Source organism: Anomaloglossus baeobatrachus, unplaced genomic scaffold, assembly GCF_048569485.1.
Source record: "Anomaloglossus baeobatrachus isolate aAnoBae1 unplaced genomic scaffold, aAnoBae1.hap1 Scaffold_5484, whole genome shotgun sequence".
NCBI classification, from domain to species: Eukaryota; Metazoa; Chordata; class Amphibia; order Anura; family Aromobatidae; genus Anomaloglossus; species Anomaloglossus baeobatrachus.
This window is the reverse complement of record NW_027444866.1, coordinates 1-14,645: the sequence shown is the minus strand read 5'-3', so window position 1 is coordinate 14,645 and position 14,645 is coordinate 1. Positions and strand designations below refer to the sequence as shown.

General features: G+C 53.6%; 2 protein-coding genes across 2 annotated transcripts; one reads left to right on the top strand and one right to left on the bottom strand.

The window, feature by feature from the left end:
• Nucleotides 1-545: 545 nt before the first annotated feature.
• On the top strand, nucleotides 546-4,261 carry LOC142283815 (negative elongation factor B-like). The gene is made up of 5 exons (XM_075333154.1): nucleotides 546-683; nucleotides 976-1,082; nucleotides 2,659-2,800; nucleotides 3,660-3,768; nucleotides 3,843-4,261. Exons 1-5 carry the CDS (start codon nucleotides 577-579, stop codon nucleotides 3,981-3,983), a joined length of 606 nt encoding a protein of 201 aa, XP_075189269.1. The 5' UTR covers nucleotides 546-576; the 3' UTR covers nucleotides 3,984-4,261.
• Nucleotides 4,212-6,982, bottom strand: LOC142283814 (uncharacterized; the record flags this gene model as incomplete). Its single annotated transcript, XM_075333153.1, has 2 exons — nucleotides 4,212-6,788; nucleotides 6,865-6,982. Coding segments are annotated over 2 exons (1,292 nt in total), but the record flags the coding sequence as incomplete, so codon positions are not given.
• Between the last annotated feature and the right edge of the window lie 7,663 nt (nucleotides 6,983-14,645).

Genomic DNA, 14,645 nt, shown 5'->3' with positions numbered 1-14,645 from the left:
GCCTCCCTCTTTGCATTCCTTGCCTCCCTCCCTTCCTTTCTTTCCTGCCTTCCCTTCCTCACTTCTTTTCTTCCCTCTTTTCTTTCCTTGCCTCCCTTCCGTTCTTCCCTCTTTGCCTTCCTTTCCTCCCTTCTTTCCTTTCTTACTTTCCTCACTTTCTTCTTTGCCTTCCTTGCCTCCTTTTTTTCTTTTCCTACCTTCCTTTCTTTGCCTCCCTCTTTTGCTTTCTTTTCTTTCCTTTCCTCCCTTCCTTTCTTTGCCTCCCTCGCCTCCCTTCCGTTCTTTCTTTCCTCCCTTCCGTTCTTCCCTCCTTGCCTTCCTTTCTTCCTTCTTTGCCTTCCGTTCTTCCCTCTTTGCCTCCCTTTCTTCCCTCTTTGCCTTCCTTTCTTCCCTTTTTGCCTTCCTTTCTTCCCTCTTTGCCTTCCTTTCTTCCCTCTTTGCCTTCCTTTCTTCCCTTCCTTACTTTCCTTTCTTTTCTCCCTTTCTTTCCTTTCCTCCCTCTTTCTCCATTTCTAACCAGTGTATTATTCCTTCCTCCAGGACTCGGAGCTGATCACCAGGTTCTTACCTCTCCTGATGTCCTTGGTGGTAGATGACTACACGTTCAATGTAGAACACAAGTTGCCCACAGAAGAGAAGGTGCCGGTCACGTACCCCAATACCCTGCCGGATGCCTTCACCAAGTGAGTGGGGGGCCGGGTCCTAGGGACGTCGCATCATCACTTTGTCATTTACTTGTTATTATAAGTCCCCCCTGTTCTCGGGAATGGAGGGATTTGTAATGTCACCTTTTCCTGCTTGTTACCTCGGCTCGCTGCCTTCTCCGCAGTATGAGGGGGCCGGTTTCCTCGGCATGGTGCACTATGGTAATGCACGGTCAGAAGTGGGGGGGCTTCAGTGCACTTGGTGTCCCTATATCTGTAGTATGGATCTGCTGCTCAGTTTTTGGTGACCGTTGTGTTGTCCGTCTGTCAGGTTCCTGCAGGAGAACAGAATCGCCTGCGAGGTCGGACTCTACTACCTGCTCCACATCACAAAGCAGAGGAATAAGAACTCGCTGCTCCGCCTGCTGCCCGCCGTCAGTAAGTGCAGCCGTTACCACGTGTGATCTGGTGCTTTACAGTCAGCTGCACGGAGCGCTTACAGCCCAGGGTCTGTGTGAAAACGCAGAAGTGACCGGCGCTGGACAGGGAAAGATCCGCATTGTGTGAAGACTCTGCGGCACTCGCCTCCCGATGCAGAAGTGATCAACCGCAGACAACCGGTCAGCAGGACGTAGCACTGTAAAGTAAAGCCGAGGCCTTGATGGCGCTGATCAATCTGTGCTTATTGAATAATCTTCCTCCAAAGTTTCATCTGATGATGTCTTCTGTGCATCGGGGCTAGACTTGGGGGTTGTTGTCGTCTTCTCCTGCCTCTTCTTCTTCTACAGGTCACCGATAATTCGGTCACCTGCCTCCTTTTTGGAATTCTGCACCGCTGCCGCCATCAATGCTGTGGGCGGCGCGCGTGCAGTGTGATTATACATCCTGTCTGCTAATAACATGGTGCTGCAGGAGGCGCATGCACAGATTGAGATTTAAGCTCCATGACCTCTTCATTAAGCCGAAGTCTCGATCTGCGCCTGCGCTGCCTCTTGTGCCATTTTATTGAAGATCATTTGTGGAATCGTACTGTGTGCACACACACGATCGTTCATAAAATGTCACCCGAAGGCGGTGCATGCGCAGATTGAGATTTTGTCTCAATGCCGAGATCATGGAGCTAAGATCTTGATCCGCACATGCACTGCCTGTGGCGCCATTTTATTGAAGACCGTCTGAGGAATTGCACTGTGCGCACCCACACGATCGTACATAAAATGTCACCCGAGGCGGCGCATGCGCAGATCGAGATTTTGTCTCAATGCAGAGATCATGGAGCTAAAATGTTGATCCGCACATGCACTGCCTGTGGCGCCATTTTATTGAAGACCGTCTGTGGAATCGCACTGTGTGCACACACACGATCGTCCATAAAATGTTACCCAAGGCGGCGCATGCGCAGATCGAGATTTTGTCTCAATGCAGAGATCATGGAGCTAAAATCTTCATCCGCATATGCACTGCCTGTGGCGCCATTTTATTGAAGACCATCTGTGGAATCGCATTATGCGCACCCACACGATCGTACATAAAATGTCACCCGAGGCGGCGCATGCGCAGATCGAGATTTTGTCTCAATGCAGAGATCATGGAGCTAAAATGTTGATCCGCACATGCACTGCCTGTGGCGCCATTTTATTGAAGACCGTCTGAGGAATCCCACTGCTTATGCGTCGCATATCACCCCAGTGATGGCGGCAGCAGTGCAGAATTTCAAAAAGGAGGCAGATCACTAAATCAGTGATTAGAAGAAGAAATCGAGGGGGTAGGCGCAGGGGCCTAGAAGACAACCCACCCCCACCCCGTTTCACACATCCGGCATTTTGCCAGATTGCCAGATCCGTCACACTCCAAAACAGTGCCATTGCACTGTAATACTCTGTACTGGAGAGTGACGGATCCGGCAATCCGGTGAAATGCCGGATGTGTGAAACGGCCCCAAGTTCCTTAAGATGGACACACAGCACCTCTCTCCTTGTGAGTCGCTGCACTGACAATACGTTCTTGTTTCCAGAGGAGACGTACAATGACACGGCCTTCACTGACATCTTCCTGCACCTCTTCACCAGTAACCTGACGCTGCTGTCTGAGGAGTTCGTCTCAGAGGACTTCTGCTCTCACATATTTGATGGCTTCTTCCTCGTCGCTCTCACCAAGTAAGTGCCCGATATTATTGCCCGGTGCAGACCCCGCAGCCGCCGTCACTCCGCGGAGCTAAGGGTAGGATATGGAAATGTATAAATTGACACCTGGGCATTGCCAATACCCCCCCCCCCAGTGTAATGTGTCCATACAAAGTCCGCAGGGATTGGATTGATAACAGACTTGGTGACACCCAGTTGTCAATTAATTCGTATATTTCCAGGAGGAATAACCAAGGAACAGCTCAATGTGAAGTTGTAGACAAAGATGATCTAGCGTTGCTGCTTTATGGGGATGCCAGTATTTATTAGACTGGACGGGTTCTCTTTAAAGAAAGAAACATAAGTAATGACACCCCCCCCCCACAAGTCGGATGTCGTGATTTTATCGTCAGATCTGGCAATGTCAATAGTCCTTCTCCTGTGTACCCAACACGGCAAACACCGCATGACGTTGCCTTCCTTCTGGACGGAAAATATCTCGAGCAGAGTCAATGTTTGCCCGGGGTTCTGATAACTTCGGGTCGGGCCGTTTCCATCAGGCAGCGCAGGTATTTCAGGAGAGGTCACGCCGCTGAGGACGGCTGACGTGGCGCCTGAAACATCGACTACTATGGGAGGGTTATGGAGATGACCTGTGCTGCGCTGCTAAAAGGGGAGGGGGAGAGGGGAGGTGGGGTTGGGGGAGAGGGGAGGGGGGGTTGGGGGAGAGGGGAGGAGGGGGGGGGGTTCGGGGAGGTGGGAGGGGGGGGGGGTTCGGGGAGGTGGGAGGGGGGGGGGTTCGGGGAGAGGGGAGGGGGAGGGGGGGGGTTGGGGGAAAAAAAAAAACAAACTTATTACCTGAATACTATTTAAAAAAAAAAAATATCTGCAGAAAGGAAAATATTCACAGACACGTCCTCCGGCTGCTGCTTCACCTCCACCACAAAGTGGCACCTTCCAAGCTGGAGTCTTTACAGAAGGCCCTGGAACCGACCAAAACAGTAAGTAGGGGGGTAGAGGATCCATTACTAGAATGTAGGAATCGCCTCTTTTCATGTGCGCCCTTCTCTTACAGAGCGGAGATCCAGTGAAGGAGCTGTATACCCAGCTGAGTGACAAGCTCCAGCAGAAGAAGCCCAGTCCCCCCGCCACCGAGCCGGAGCCCGCAGCCATGGAGCTGCCGCTGCACAACATGCCCACGCCTCCGGTGGTATAAAGCGGGCACGATTACTGTATAGTGACGGACAATGCTCGGGGGCCAAAACCGTGTGTGATACAGAGCAGACGTGGGCTTCTATATCATGAGTGAAGGGAACACGGAGCTAACAGCCGGGACCCTGCGGGAGGCTCCATTTGGCTAAATCTTTCCCGCCTGCTCCTGGTCTGATAGGGTAGAAATAGCCGGGTAGGAGTCCGCACAGAACACGCGGCTGCTTCCGGTCAAAATATAGTTTTTATTTTTACCAAATTAAAATAAACATTTTTACAATTCAATGTATCAGAATGTTTAAAAAAAAAAGCAGCCGCGTATCTTCCAGCAAGTCCGATAGATCTAGGGCGTAGTAATGCCGCAATCCCTGTGCTGTTTACACTCAGAGGACCTTATTAAAGGGGACGGTATGATGAGTACATTGCTGTAACGTATCCGTATCATACCCGGATAATTCAGGGTCAGATTTGTGGTATATCCCTGCAACAGATGGAGATGAGAATTTTACTTTGCTACTACAGGGAAAAATCCAGAGAGAAAATTTGCAGCATTTCCACGACGTGTGGACAAGTTATTAAAGAGGTTGTCCACCACTTGGGCAACTTATTCTTTAATGAAATAAATGGCTTACACTCGCCTCCCAGACTCGCATCCATCCCAGCTCTGTCGGCATCGCATGTACTGGGACTTGCGTCCACTAATACACTCATTCAATCACACTTCCCCTGGAGAAAAGAGCCTTACAGGGGAGTTGTGAGCACTGTGGTCTATTAGCTTCAGAGGCAGACGCAGAACGTCACAAGAGCCCCGGTACACATGGTGCCGACAGTTGGAATGAATACTTTTGTGGGAGGCGAGTGTAAGCGGCTTTTCTTTACAGCAGGGCACTGTCGTGCAAGTAGTGAACAATCCCTTTTCTGTTGGAAGTTCTGCAGGCGACTGTCCTGATTTGCAATAGTATCGATGTGAATGTAAAATTCTCATCCAAATCCTGTTTATCGTTTCCTGCAATAATGGTCTTCTCTGATTGTTACAGTTTTGATCCATTTTCCCCTTTATTTGATGCAGATTTGAAGCGGGTTTACATTTTTGTTGAAGGGGCCAAGACGCTCCAGTCATCGCTGCGGACCCCTCGTTCTGCGGATTGTGAGGTCAAGCAATACCTTTAAACCCCTCTGACTGGCTCATTTAGTAGAGACCCCGGGTTGCATGGAAAGTGGCATCTCCTTGTGTTCCTTTATTCTCTGTGTTACGTATATGCTGTATCGTGGTCCTAACTTCAGAAAAATGGTGCACCCTTCCCCGCCAACTAAAAAAAAAAAAAAGTGAACAGATCCTAGCCCGGTGGGGAGTGCAGCTCCGGTAGAGCAAGCAGAGGTAGAAGGATAATACTGTCTGTAGGAATCATCATATAGGCTCCAGGATCAGCAGGAATGGGCGCGGGCCGGTAGATTTAGACACCCCAGCGCCATGGACCCTCATTCATGTGTATAAACCTCAATAAAATACTGCACGGATGTAAGGACAGAAGAGGAATGTAGGTAATCATATTAGTACTATTATTATACTGAGGTGTGCTGCAGTATAAAGCATGGAGTATAGCGGAGATGGATACTGGCCCATTTACAGTCTATACACTAGTCCTCATCATAGTCTTCCTCGGTTAGTAATATTTTGGGAACGTCTGCCGGAATTTCCTGCTCCTCATATTTACCCTGGAATGAAATGGACAGATCCACAATCCTCTGCGGAGGACCTGCACTGAGACTTGGGGTGTCTCCAGCACCGGAGAACCTCAGGGCAGATTCTGAGGAACCAGCTGGAACATCATCTTGACTGTATAACATGGAGGCCTTCTTCAGCATGCTCTTACTAAAGGTAGGTCCTCGAGGTGTACATGCGTCCAATACCCGGAGGGCGTTCTTTCCGGGTGCACCTCCATTATTGCTCCCCGGCCTCGTCCAGTCTATGCTGTTGTCGGGGGTGAACTCGAACTTGAGTTTGGGGATGAAGACCGCGTCTTCATCTGTGCTTCTCGTCAGCACCAGGACTCCTTGGCTTTGTCTTACCACGTCATAGCTTCCTGACCAGTGATGTCCTCTCAGATCCTGGCTTCCCGTTTTGGAGGCATTTTGTTCATCCGGAGGGAGATCGGGCCCTGATATGACGCTGCATCCATCGCCGTCTGCTGAATTGGACGCTGAGACATTCTCACCTTCTAGTGACGCAGGTTGTGACTTCTGGTCACTGGTACCAGTATCTTCCGGCCGGACAAGACTGGACTCATCACTTTGATGACTGCTGGTGGCTGTGGTTGGTTCTCCATCTGGAGCTGGTCTATATAACCCATCCACCACATTCTCAGGACTGCTCGGTTGGGCAGGTGGACCTTCATCGTGGCCGCTTGTCACTCCATGGTTGTCTTTCTGATGATATGAAGGTTGTGACTCCGTGTAGCCTTCCTGTTCTTGGACACCTCCAGTCGGCGGAGAATTAGAGTCGAACGCTAGCCTTCCCCTCTCTTCCTCATCGATCTGCCCGGCCGTTGCTGGGAGGTTAGCCGGGTGTGAGGACTTCTCATTGTCTTGTGTGTTGGTGTCTTCCAAGCCACCAGCGCCGTCCTGGACTGTCTGACCAGAGGTCCTGGCATCATGTGGACCATCTCCAGGTTGGGCATTGTCACTTCTGGATTCATCACCATCTTGGTCATCCAGGAGCAGTTGCTTCATCCGGTGACACAATTCGTGGCCTCTGGGGTCAACATCATCCGACTGCAGAATCTTCACCGCTCCTGAGGGGTTAATATTCTCCCTGGAGGGGAAATATACACGAGATGATCTACAGTGTATATACCGGCATCATAAAATATGGCGTCCCGCACGCTCACCGTCTGCTGCCGATCCCCGTCCTCTTCCTTGAAGATCTCGGTAATGAATTCTTCCCACTGCGAGGCGGCGGCTTGTTTCTGGAGGTCTGATGAAGAGTTGGGGTCTGTTTTACGCCTCCTGAATCCACAAAAAACAAGAACATAGAGATACGATGGTGTTCAGTGACTGGTAGAGCAAAAAATTCCATGTATATAGGCCTGGCCTTGCTCGCTATGAAGGCAACGTTTCGTGTTATCATAATTCCAGTAGGGTTGTATGGACGGGCGGCGACACGTCCCGGATTTATGTTACATGGAGTCTCACGGGCACAATCCAATACAATGAGACCTTGTGGCCAAAGTCATCGTGGAGCCCGACCGCTATGTAAAGGGTTAATAACTTATCCAAAGGGCAATGTATTAATCACTTAAGGGCGCCTTCACACATGCAGCCCAGCTCAGGGTACTGCGCCCGTCTGAGCGGGGATCGCCCTGAACCCGCAGCTCAGTAGAGAATGTAATATGGGGGTACTGCGCCCGTCTGAGCGGGGATTGCCCTGAACTGCAGCTCGGCAGAGAATGTAATATGGGGGCACTGCGCCCGTCTGAGCGGGGATCACCCTGAACCCGCAGCTCGGCGGAAAACCTATAAGACGCTTGATAAAGCTTTTCATTTACACAAATTTTCCGCTGGAAATGAATCTATTCACACAGTGCTGCTGTCAAAACCGCATAAAAGATGGAAAATGAGTGTCACGAACCACCGGGGGGGTCACTCAGAAATCCCCCGCGCTGGCTACCAGTACGTCACAATCGGGGGGTAGCAAGGGGCGGTCACCCCTCCTTTATACCTCCCGACCGACAGACAGAGCACGTGACGCGCTCTCTAGCGCCCCTCTTATAGTCAGGCCAATTATGGAATTGCCCGACAATAAGCAAGGAGGCCGCTATACTACTTATGCCGATTATTGAAGGGTCCCCGGTGAGAGGAGGGTATATATTCCCCCGACCTCCGCGGGCGGAATATATAATATCTTCCCGAATCTCACTGGCCTCCCCACAATAATCCTTGGCACAACTCGCTGCCACCAACCGATTTACGGTAACTATTAGCCGAACACACAGACGTGGGATTCAAGATCGAGATAACAGAACAGCCCAAGATTAATTATATAATTTAATCGCCTAAAGCACACTAGAAACTACAATATACACAATAGGGAATCTACAGAATATACATATGTCAGAGTACAGTTACAGATAAAGCATGGGTTACAAACAGGTATACAATTACATCAGTTACCTTGTGTGTCTGGCCACAGGGGGGCACTGTAGACCAGGTTTCCAGGAACTCCCTCACAGGTCTTTCCCAACCAGGCCCCCGAGCAGAAGAACACTGGAAAATGGCCGAAGTAGGGTTATCAACCTGGGCAAATCCAGGTCCCCTCCTACCTTAGTGACCTCACAGGGAGCACTGCTCCACCCCTGGCTGGAGTTATGGACAAATTCACAACATGGAATATGGGCCATAACTTGGCCTGGGAGCGTCGTAGGCGGACGCCAATGCTCTCATTGTGACAGTTATGAATTTAGCTACAGAACGAGGGGACTCATGACCTGTCTACGAGTTCCCATATGGCTGATATCACGCCTGGGGTATTTCCCAATGTGCTGCTCCCATAAAAAGGGGGTGCCGGCATCGTCCACATGCGGAGACACCATTTTTATGGTTGCCATATTTATCGGAAATATGGCTTGCGAGATATGAACCATTTTTTACTGGAGTCGTTCTGTCTGGCTATTTCCATAGCCTTGCTAACTAGCTAGCAGCTCCTACTACAGGGTGACGGCAGGGAGTCATCCTGTGTCCATTGTCCTAAAGCCACCTAATTTCCATATCACAGGACATGGCCATGGGATTTGTTGCTAAACCAGTTGTGTGAAGGAAAGGGGGGGTGACACCAGGAGAGGGCTTCCTGACATACTTGAATATCATGATTTATCGTCATATCTCCGGATTTACCTCACACCTCCCCCCTTTTGAGGGCGCTAGGGGGCAGCACACTCCGGTGTTCCCCCGTGCGCCCGTCCGCGACCTCTCCTTGTCGGGACAGCCCGTCTGCGTTACCGTGGTCACGGCCCCTTTTGTGGCGAATGGTGAAGTTGTATTGCTGGAGCGCAAGGCTCCATCGCAACAATCGCCCATTCGTCCCAGAGACGGTGTGCAACCAGCTGAGGGGATTGTGGTCCGTCTCCACGATGAAGTGGCGCCCGTATAGATAGGGTTGCAGACGCTGCAGGGCCCACACTATGGCCAGGCACTCCTTCTCCATCGTGGAATAGGCAACTTCCCTTGGTAACAGCTTCCTGCTCAGGTACAAGACTGGGTGCTCTTGGCTCGCAGAGTCCACCTGGCTGAGCACCGCACCGAGGCCGAAGTCACTGGCGTCGGTCTGTACTACAAACGGCCGCGTGAAGTCGGCTGCCTGTAGCACGGGCGGGCTGGACAGGGCGTCCTTTAGGGCCCGGAAGGCTGTCTCGCAGTCCATTGTCCAATCGACTGCAGAGGGCAGCTTCTTCTTGGTGAGGTCCGTCAAGGGCTTTGCCAGGCTACTATAGCATGGAACAAACCTCCTATAGTACCCAGCGGTCCCCAAGAAGGACATCACCTGCTTCTTGGTCCTGGGGGTGGGCCAGGATGCGATGGCCTCCACTTTCTCAGGCTCGGGCTTCAGCGTTCCCCCACCTACCCGGTGACCGAGGTACTGGACCTCGCTCATGGCCAGCTGACACTTTCCCGGCTTGATGGTCAAACCTGCCCGGTGGATCCGCCTGAGCACCTGTGCTAGATGCTCTAGGTGGTCCTCCCAGGTGGGACTGAAGACGGCAATGTCATCCAGGTACGCGGCCGCGTACCCTTCAAGTCCCTTGAGCAGGGTGTTGACCATCCGCTGGAAAGTGGCAGGGGCATTCCTCATCCCGAATGGCATCACCGTGGACTCGTACAGTCCAAATGGGGTAATAAAGGCAGAGCGTTCCCTGGCCTTGCGAGTCAGGGGGATCTGCCAATATCCCCGGCTCAGATCCATGATGATCAGGTACTGAGCCCCGGCCAACTGATCGAGCAGGTCATCGATGCGTGGCATTGGGTATGCATCGGCGACCGTGACCGCATTGAGCCCCCTGTAGTCCACGCAGAACCGAGTGGTTCGGTCCTTCTTAGGGACGAGGACTACAGGCGAGGCCCAAGCGCTGTTGGATGCCTGGATCACCCCCAGCTTCAGCATCTCGTCAATCTCCTGGCGCATGTGTTGCTGCACCTCCAGGGAGACCCGATATGCTGAACGCCGGATCGGGGGATGATCCCCAGTGTCCACGTGATGGACAGCCAAGTCAGTCCTTCCGGGCTGGTTGGTAAACAACCCCCGGAAGGGGAGTAGGGCGGCCCACAGCTGGGACCGTTGGTCCTCCAAGAGCTGGTGGCCAACCTCCACATCCTCAATGGATCCGCCTGCCCTAACCTGGGCTAGCATATCCAAGAGGGTCTCCGCTTCTCCCTCCTCGGGCAGGTTGCACACGGGGAGCGCACATGCCTCCCGCTCATGATGTGCCTTCATCATGTTCACATGGAAGGGCTTCCGCCTTCCACGGGCAGGGTCCAGGGTGACCAGGTACGTCACAGGGTTGAGCTGCTGGTACACGAGGTATGGGCCTTCCCAGGCTGCCTGAAGCTTGTCCTGTGGTACGGGGACCAGTACCCACACCTTTTGACCCACTTGGTAGGTCCTCTCACAAGCGTTCTGGTCGTACCAACGCTTCTGATCGGCCTGGGCTTGAGCCATATTGTCGTGTACCAGTTGCGTCAAGGCCTGCATTTTGTCCCGGAAGCGCATGACATACTCGATAACCGACACTCCAGGGGTGGCCAAATCCCCTTCCCAAGCCTCTTTCACCAGAGCCAGGGGGCCCCGCACACGTCGCCCGTACAGGAGCTCAAACGGTGAGAATCCTGTTGAGGCCTGTGGAACCTCCCGGTAAGCAAATAACAGGTGTGGGAGATACCGCTCCCAGTCACGCCCATGGGAGTCGACCAACATCTTAAGCATCTGCTTTAAGGTGCCATTGAACCGCTCGCACAGGCCATTAGTCTGTGGATGGTACGGGCTGGCCACCAGATGTCGCACCTGGACTTGCTTACAGAGGGCCTCCATCAGCTGGGACATGAATTGGGTCCCCCGGTCAGTGAGCATTTCCTGGGGAAAACCCACTCGGGAGAAAATCTCCAGCAATGCGGTGGCCACCTTGTCAGCCCGAATGGACGACAAGGCCACTGCTTCTGGGTACCGGGTGGCATAGTCCACTACCGTCAGTATGAAGCGTTTCCCGGAGCTGCTGGGGATGGCCAGCGGGCCGACCAGATCCACAGCCACCCTCCTGAAAGGCTCATCGATGATTGGCAGAGATACTAGTGGGGCTTTGGGGCGTGGCCCCGCCTTCCCCACTCTCTGACAGGTTTCACACGAACGGCAGTAGGCAGCCACATCGGCCCCCATTTTTGGCCAGTAGAAATGCTGGTTTAACCTGGCCTTGGTCTTAGCGATCCCTAGGTGTCCGGCCATCGGAATCTCATGTGCGATCCGCAACAACTCCGTCCGGAACGGATAGGGTACCACCAACTGTCGGTCCCTGGGCCACGCCTCCGGTGAACCCTGCTGGACCGTGGCCCGGTACAGCCGTCCTTGGTCCCAGACCACTCGCTCCGGGTCCGAGTCCGAGGGAGGCTGTGCCGCCTGCTCCTTAAGAGCTTTCAGGCTGACGTCAGCTTCTAACGCTGCCTGAAACCCCTGACTAGATGTGGCCAGAATCGACGAGACTGTCACATCTTCGGTCAGTACCCCGGGACCTGTGTCCTGGCCTCCACCTGACTCGGCTGCCACTTGGTCAGAAGGGGAAGAGCTATCGGACCTCCGGGAGGCCCCTTGGCTTCCAGCACTCCCACTGCGGGTGACAGCGGCCACAGCCGCTGCGACCGTGGGTCGTGCCTGCTCCTCCTCCGTTCCTGACCAAGTCGCCGGTTCAGGCAGACCTACCTGGCTTCCTGACACCCCGGTTGTGGGGGAACCATGCACCGAGATCTTACCTGGGAGCACTTCCGCTCCTGGACCGGCCCCAATCTCACCTGCCTGTTCCCCTCCTGCAGCAACAGAACCCCGCTGTGAAATCTCTGGGGACCCCACATTTGCTGTGGTAGCCCCCACCCCACACACTGGTCCTCCCCCTGCAGCACCCTGCTCTCTGCTTATCCCTGCAGAGGGCAACAGATCCCAGCTCACAGGCTGGTTACTTGTAGAGGCATTGTCACACCTTTCTCTGACCCCCTCCCCTGTCACAGCTGCAGCTGAGTGTGTGTCTATGCAAGCAGAAATATCAGAGTTCACTCCCTCCTCCCTTACATCATTCATAGATAACACATTAACATTGTTAGGAGTCATGTCAGTACGGGCTGAAGGTTCAGCCCTTGGGGGGGGCCCAAACTGGGAGGTTATCTGCCCCAAATCTGTCCCAAGTAGCACGTTTGCAGGGATCCGATCAGTTACCCCCACCTCCCTCACCCCTCGCCCTGCGCCCCAGTCCACATAAATGTCAGCAACAGGCAGCGCCGGGTCAGTGCCTCCAATCCCGGAGACAGCGAGGGTTTTTCCAGGGATCAAGTCTTGGGGGGACACCATCTCAGGCCGCACCAGAGTCACCTCCGAGGCGCTGTCTCGCAGTCCTATGGTCACAGACTGGCCGACGGTGACAGGTTGGAAGCTGTCCAGGGACCTACCACCACCCCCACCCACACAATACACCTTGGGCGGCCCTTGGGACGGGGACGGAGCCGGGGCCTTGGGACGCTGAGGGCACATGGCCTTGAAGTGTCCAGGTAGGTTGCACTGGTGGCACCGTCTTGGTTCTGCCACGGGCCTGGAGAGGGGAGTTGAGGGGGACACCCCCTGCAGTCTAGGGGCAGGTGGGGCAGTCGCAGAGTTCATCTTACCCCCTCTCCAGGTGCTGCTGGTGGCTGCTCTCCTGGCTTCAGGAGCCAGATTGTTGGTGTAGTCATCTGCCAGGGCAGCTGTAGCCGTGGATCCCTTTGGCTTCTGGTCTCGGATGAACTGGCGGAGATCCTCAGGGCAGTTCCACAAGAGTTGCTCCGTGATGAACAAGTCCAGGATCTCCGGTCCGGTGGAAAGCTGCAGGCCTTGGGTCCAGTGGTCGGCAGCTCGGGCAAGTGCCCGCCGGTGGTCAGCCCAGGAGTCCTTTGGTCCCTTCTGCAGCGTCCGGAACTTCTTGCGGTAGGACTCCGGGGTGAGGTTGTACTGTTGGATCAGGGCCCGCTTGATGGTGTCGTAGCCCTGATCCGCCTCAGCAGGCAAGTCCCCAAGGATATCCAGGGCCTTACCCCTTAAACGGGGGGTCAGGTATTTGGCCCACTGGTCCTTGTTCAGATGATGCTGCAAGCAAGTCCGTTCAAAAGCAGTCAAGAAAGAGTCCAAGTCTCCATCCTTCTCCAGCACTGGGAAGTCCTCAACACGGACCTTTGGAAGTTTGGTGTCTGGAAGGTCACGGGTGGCTGATGAGGGCCGGAGCTGAGCTAGCTGCAGCTGGTAGTTACGCTCTGCCTGGCGCTCTTCACGCGCTGCTTGCCGCTCACGCTCGGCCATGAGTTCCTTGTAGCCCTCCCGGTCTCCAGCCTGGCGTAGGGCCATAGCCATTTGAAGAAGGCTATCCGAGCCTCCCAGGCTCGGTGGAATGGCACGTGGTGATCTGCGGCCCGCTGCGGAGCCTGGTGCTTCACTGTCCATTGCAGAGCGGAGGGCTGGCGTCTGGCTCGTTGAGGACCCTTGGGCGAGCTGCTCCTCATCTTGTCCAGCAGTGCCCGGTTGTGCAATGTCCTCTGCAGAGCTGTTTTCTGGCGTCGAGCTCCTGGAGGACTCGTGGACAACCTCCTCATCGTCTCTGGCCTGAGCATCGGCCATTCCTTTGGCTTTGCTCCTGGTGCTCTCAGCCATTCTTGCAGACTTTTGGTCACTGACACAGAACTGACACCTGATGCCTCCACACACCTTACAGTATCTGCACTCTGACACTCTAGTGTTGGTCTGGTCTGAAGACCCCAGCAGCCACAGCTGCTGCAGGCAGTCTTTAGTGTCTGGGAGTATGGGTCTCACACTCACACACACTATTATCTCGATCCCACCGCTTGCCACCAATATGTCACAAACCACCGGGGGGGTCACTCAGAAATCCCCCGCGCTGGCTACCAGTACGTCACAATCGGGGGGTAGCAAGGGGGGGTCACCCCTCCTTTATACCTCCCGACCGACAGACAGAGCACGTGACGCGCTCTCTAGCGCCCCTCTTATAGTCAGGCCAATTATGGAATTGCCCGACCATAAGCAAGGAGGCCGCTATACTACTTATGCCGATTATTGAAGGGTCCCCGGTGAGAGTAGGGTATATATTCCCCCGACCTCCGCGGGCGGAATATATAATATCTTCCCGAATCTCACTGGCCTCCCCACAATAATCCTTGGCACAACTCGCTGCCACCAACCGCTTCACGGTAACTATTAGCCGAACACACAGACGTGGGATTCAAGATCGAGATAACAGAACAGCCCAAGATTAATTATATAATTTAATCGCCTAAAGCACACTAGAAACTACAATATACACAATAGGGAATCTACAGAATATACATATGTCAGAGTACAGTTACAGATAAAGCATGGTTTACAACAGGTATGCAAGTCAAT

Coding starts and splice junctions, on each gene's coding strand:
- LOC142283815 (XM_075333154.1), top strand. CDS start 577: ATGTCCTTGGTGGTAGATGACTACACGTTCAATGTAGAACACAAGTTG. Junction 1,083..2,658: donor CCGCCTGCTGCCCGCCGTCA/GTAAGTGCAGCC, acceptor TCTTGTTTCCAG/AGGAGACGTACAATGACACG. Junction 2,801..3,659: donor TTCCTCGTCGCTCTCACCAA/GTAAGTGCCCGA, acceptor AAATATCTGCAG/AAAGGAAAATATTCACAGAC.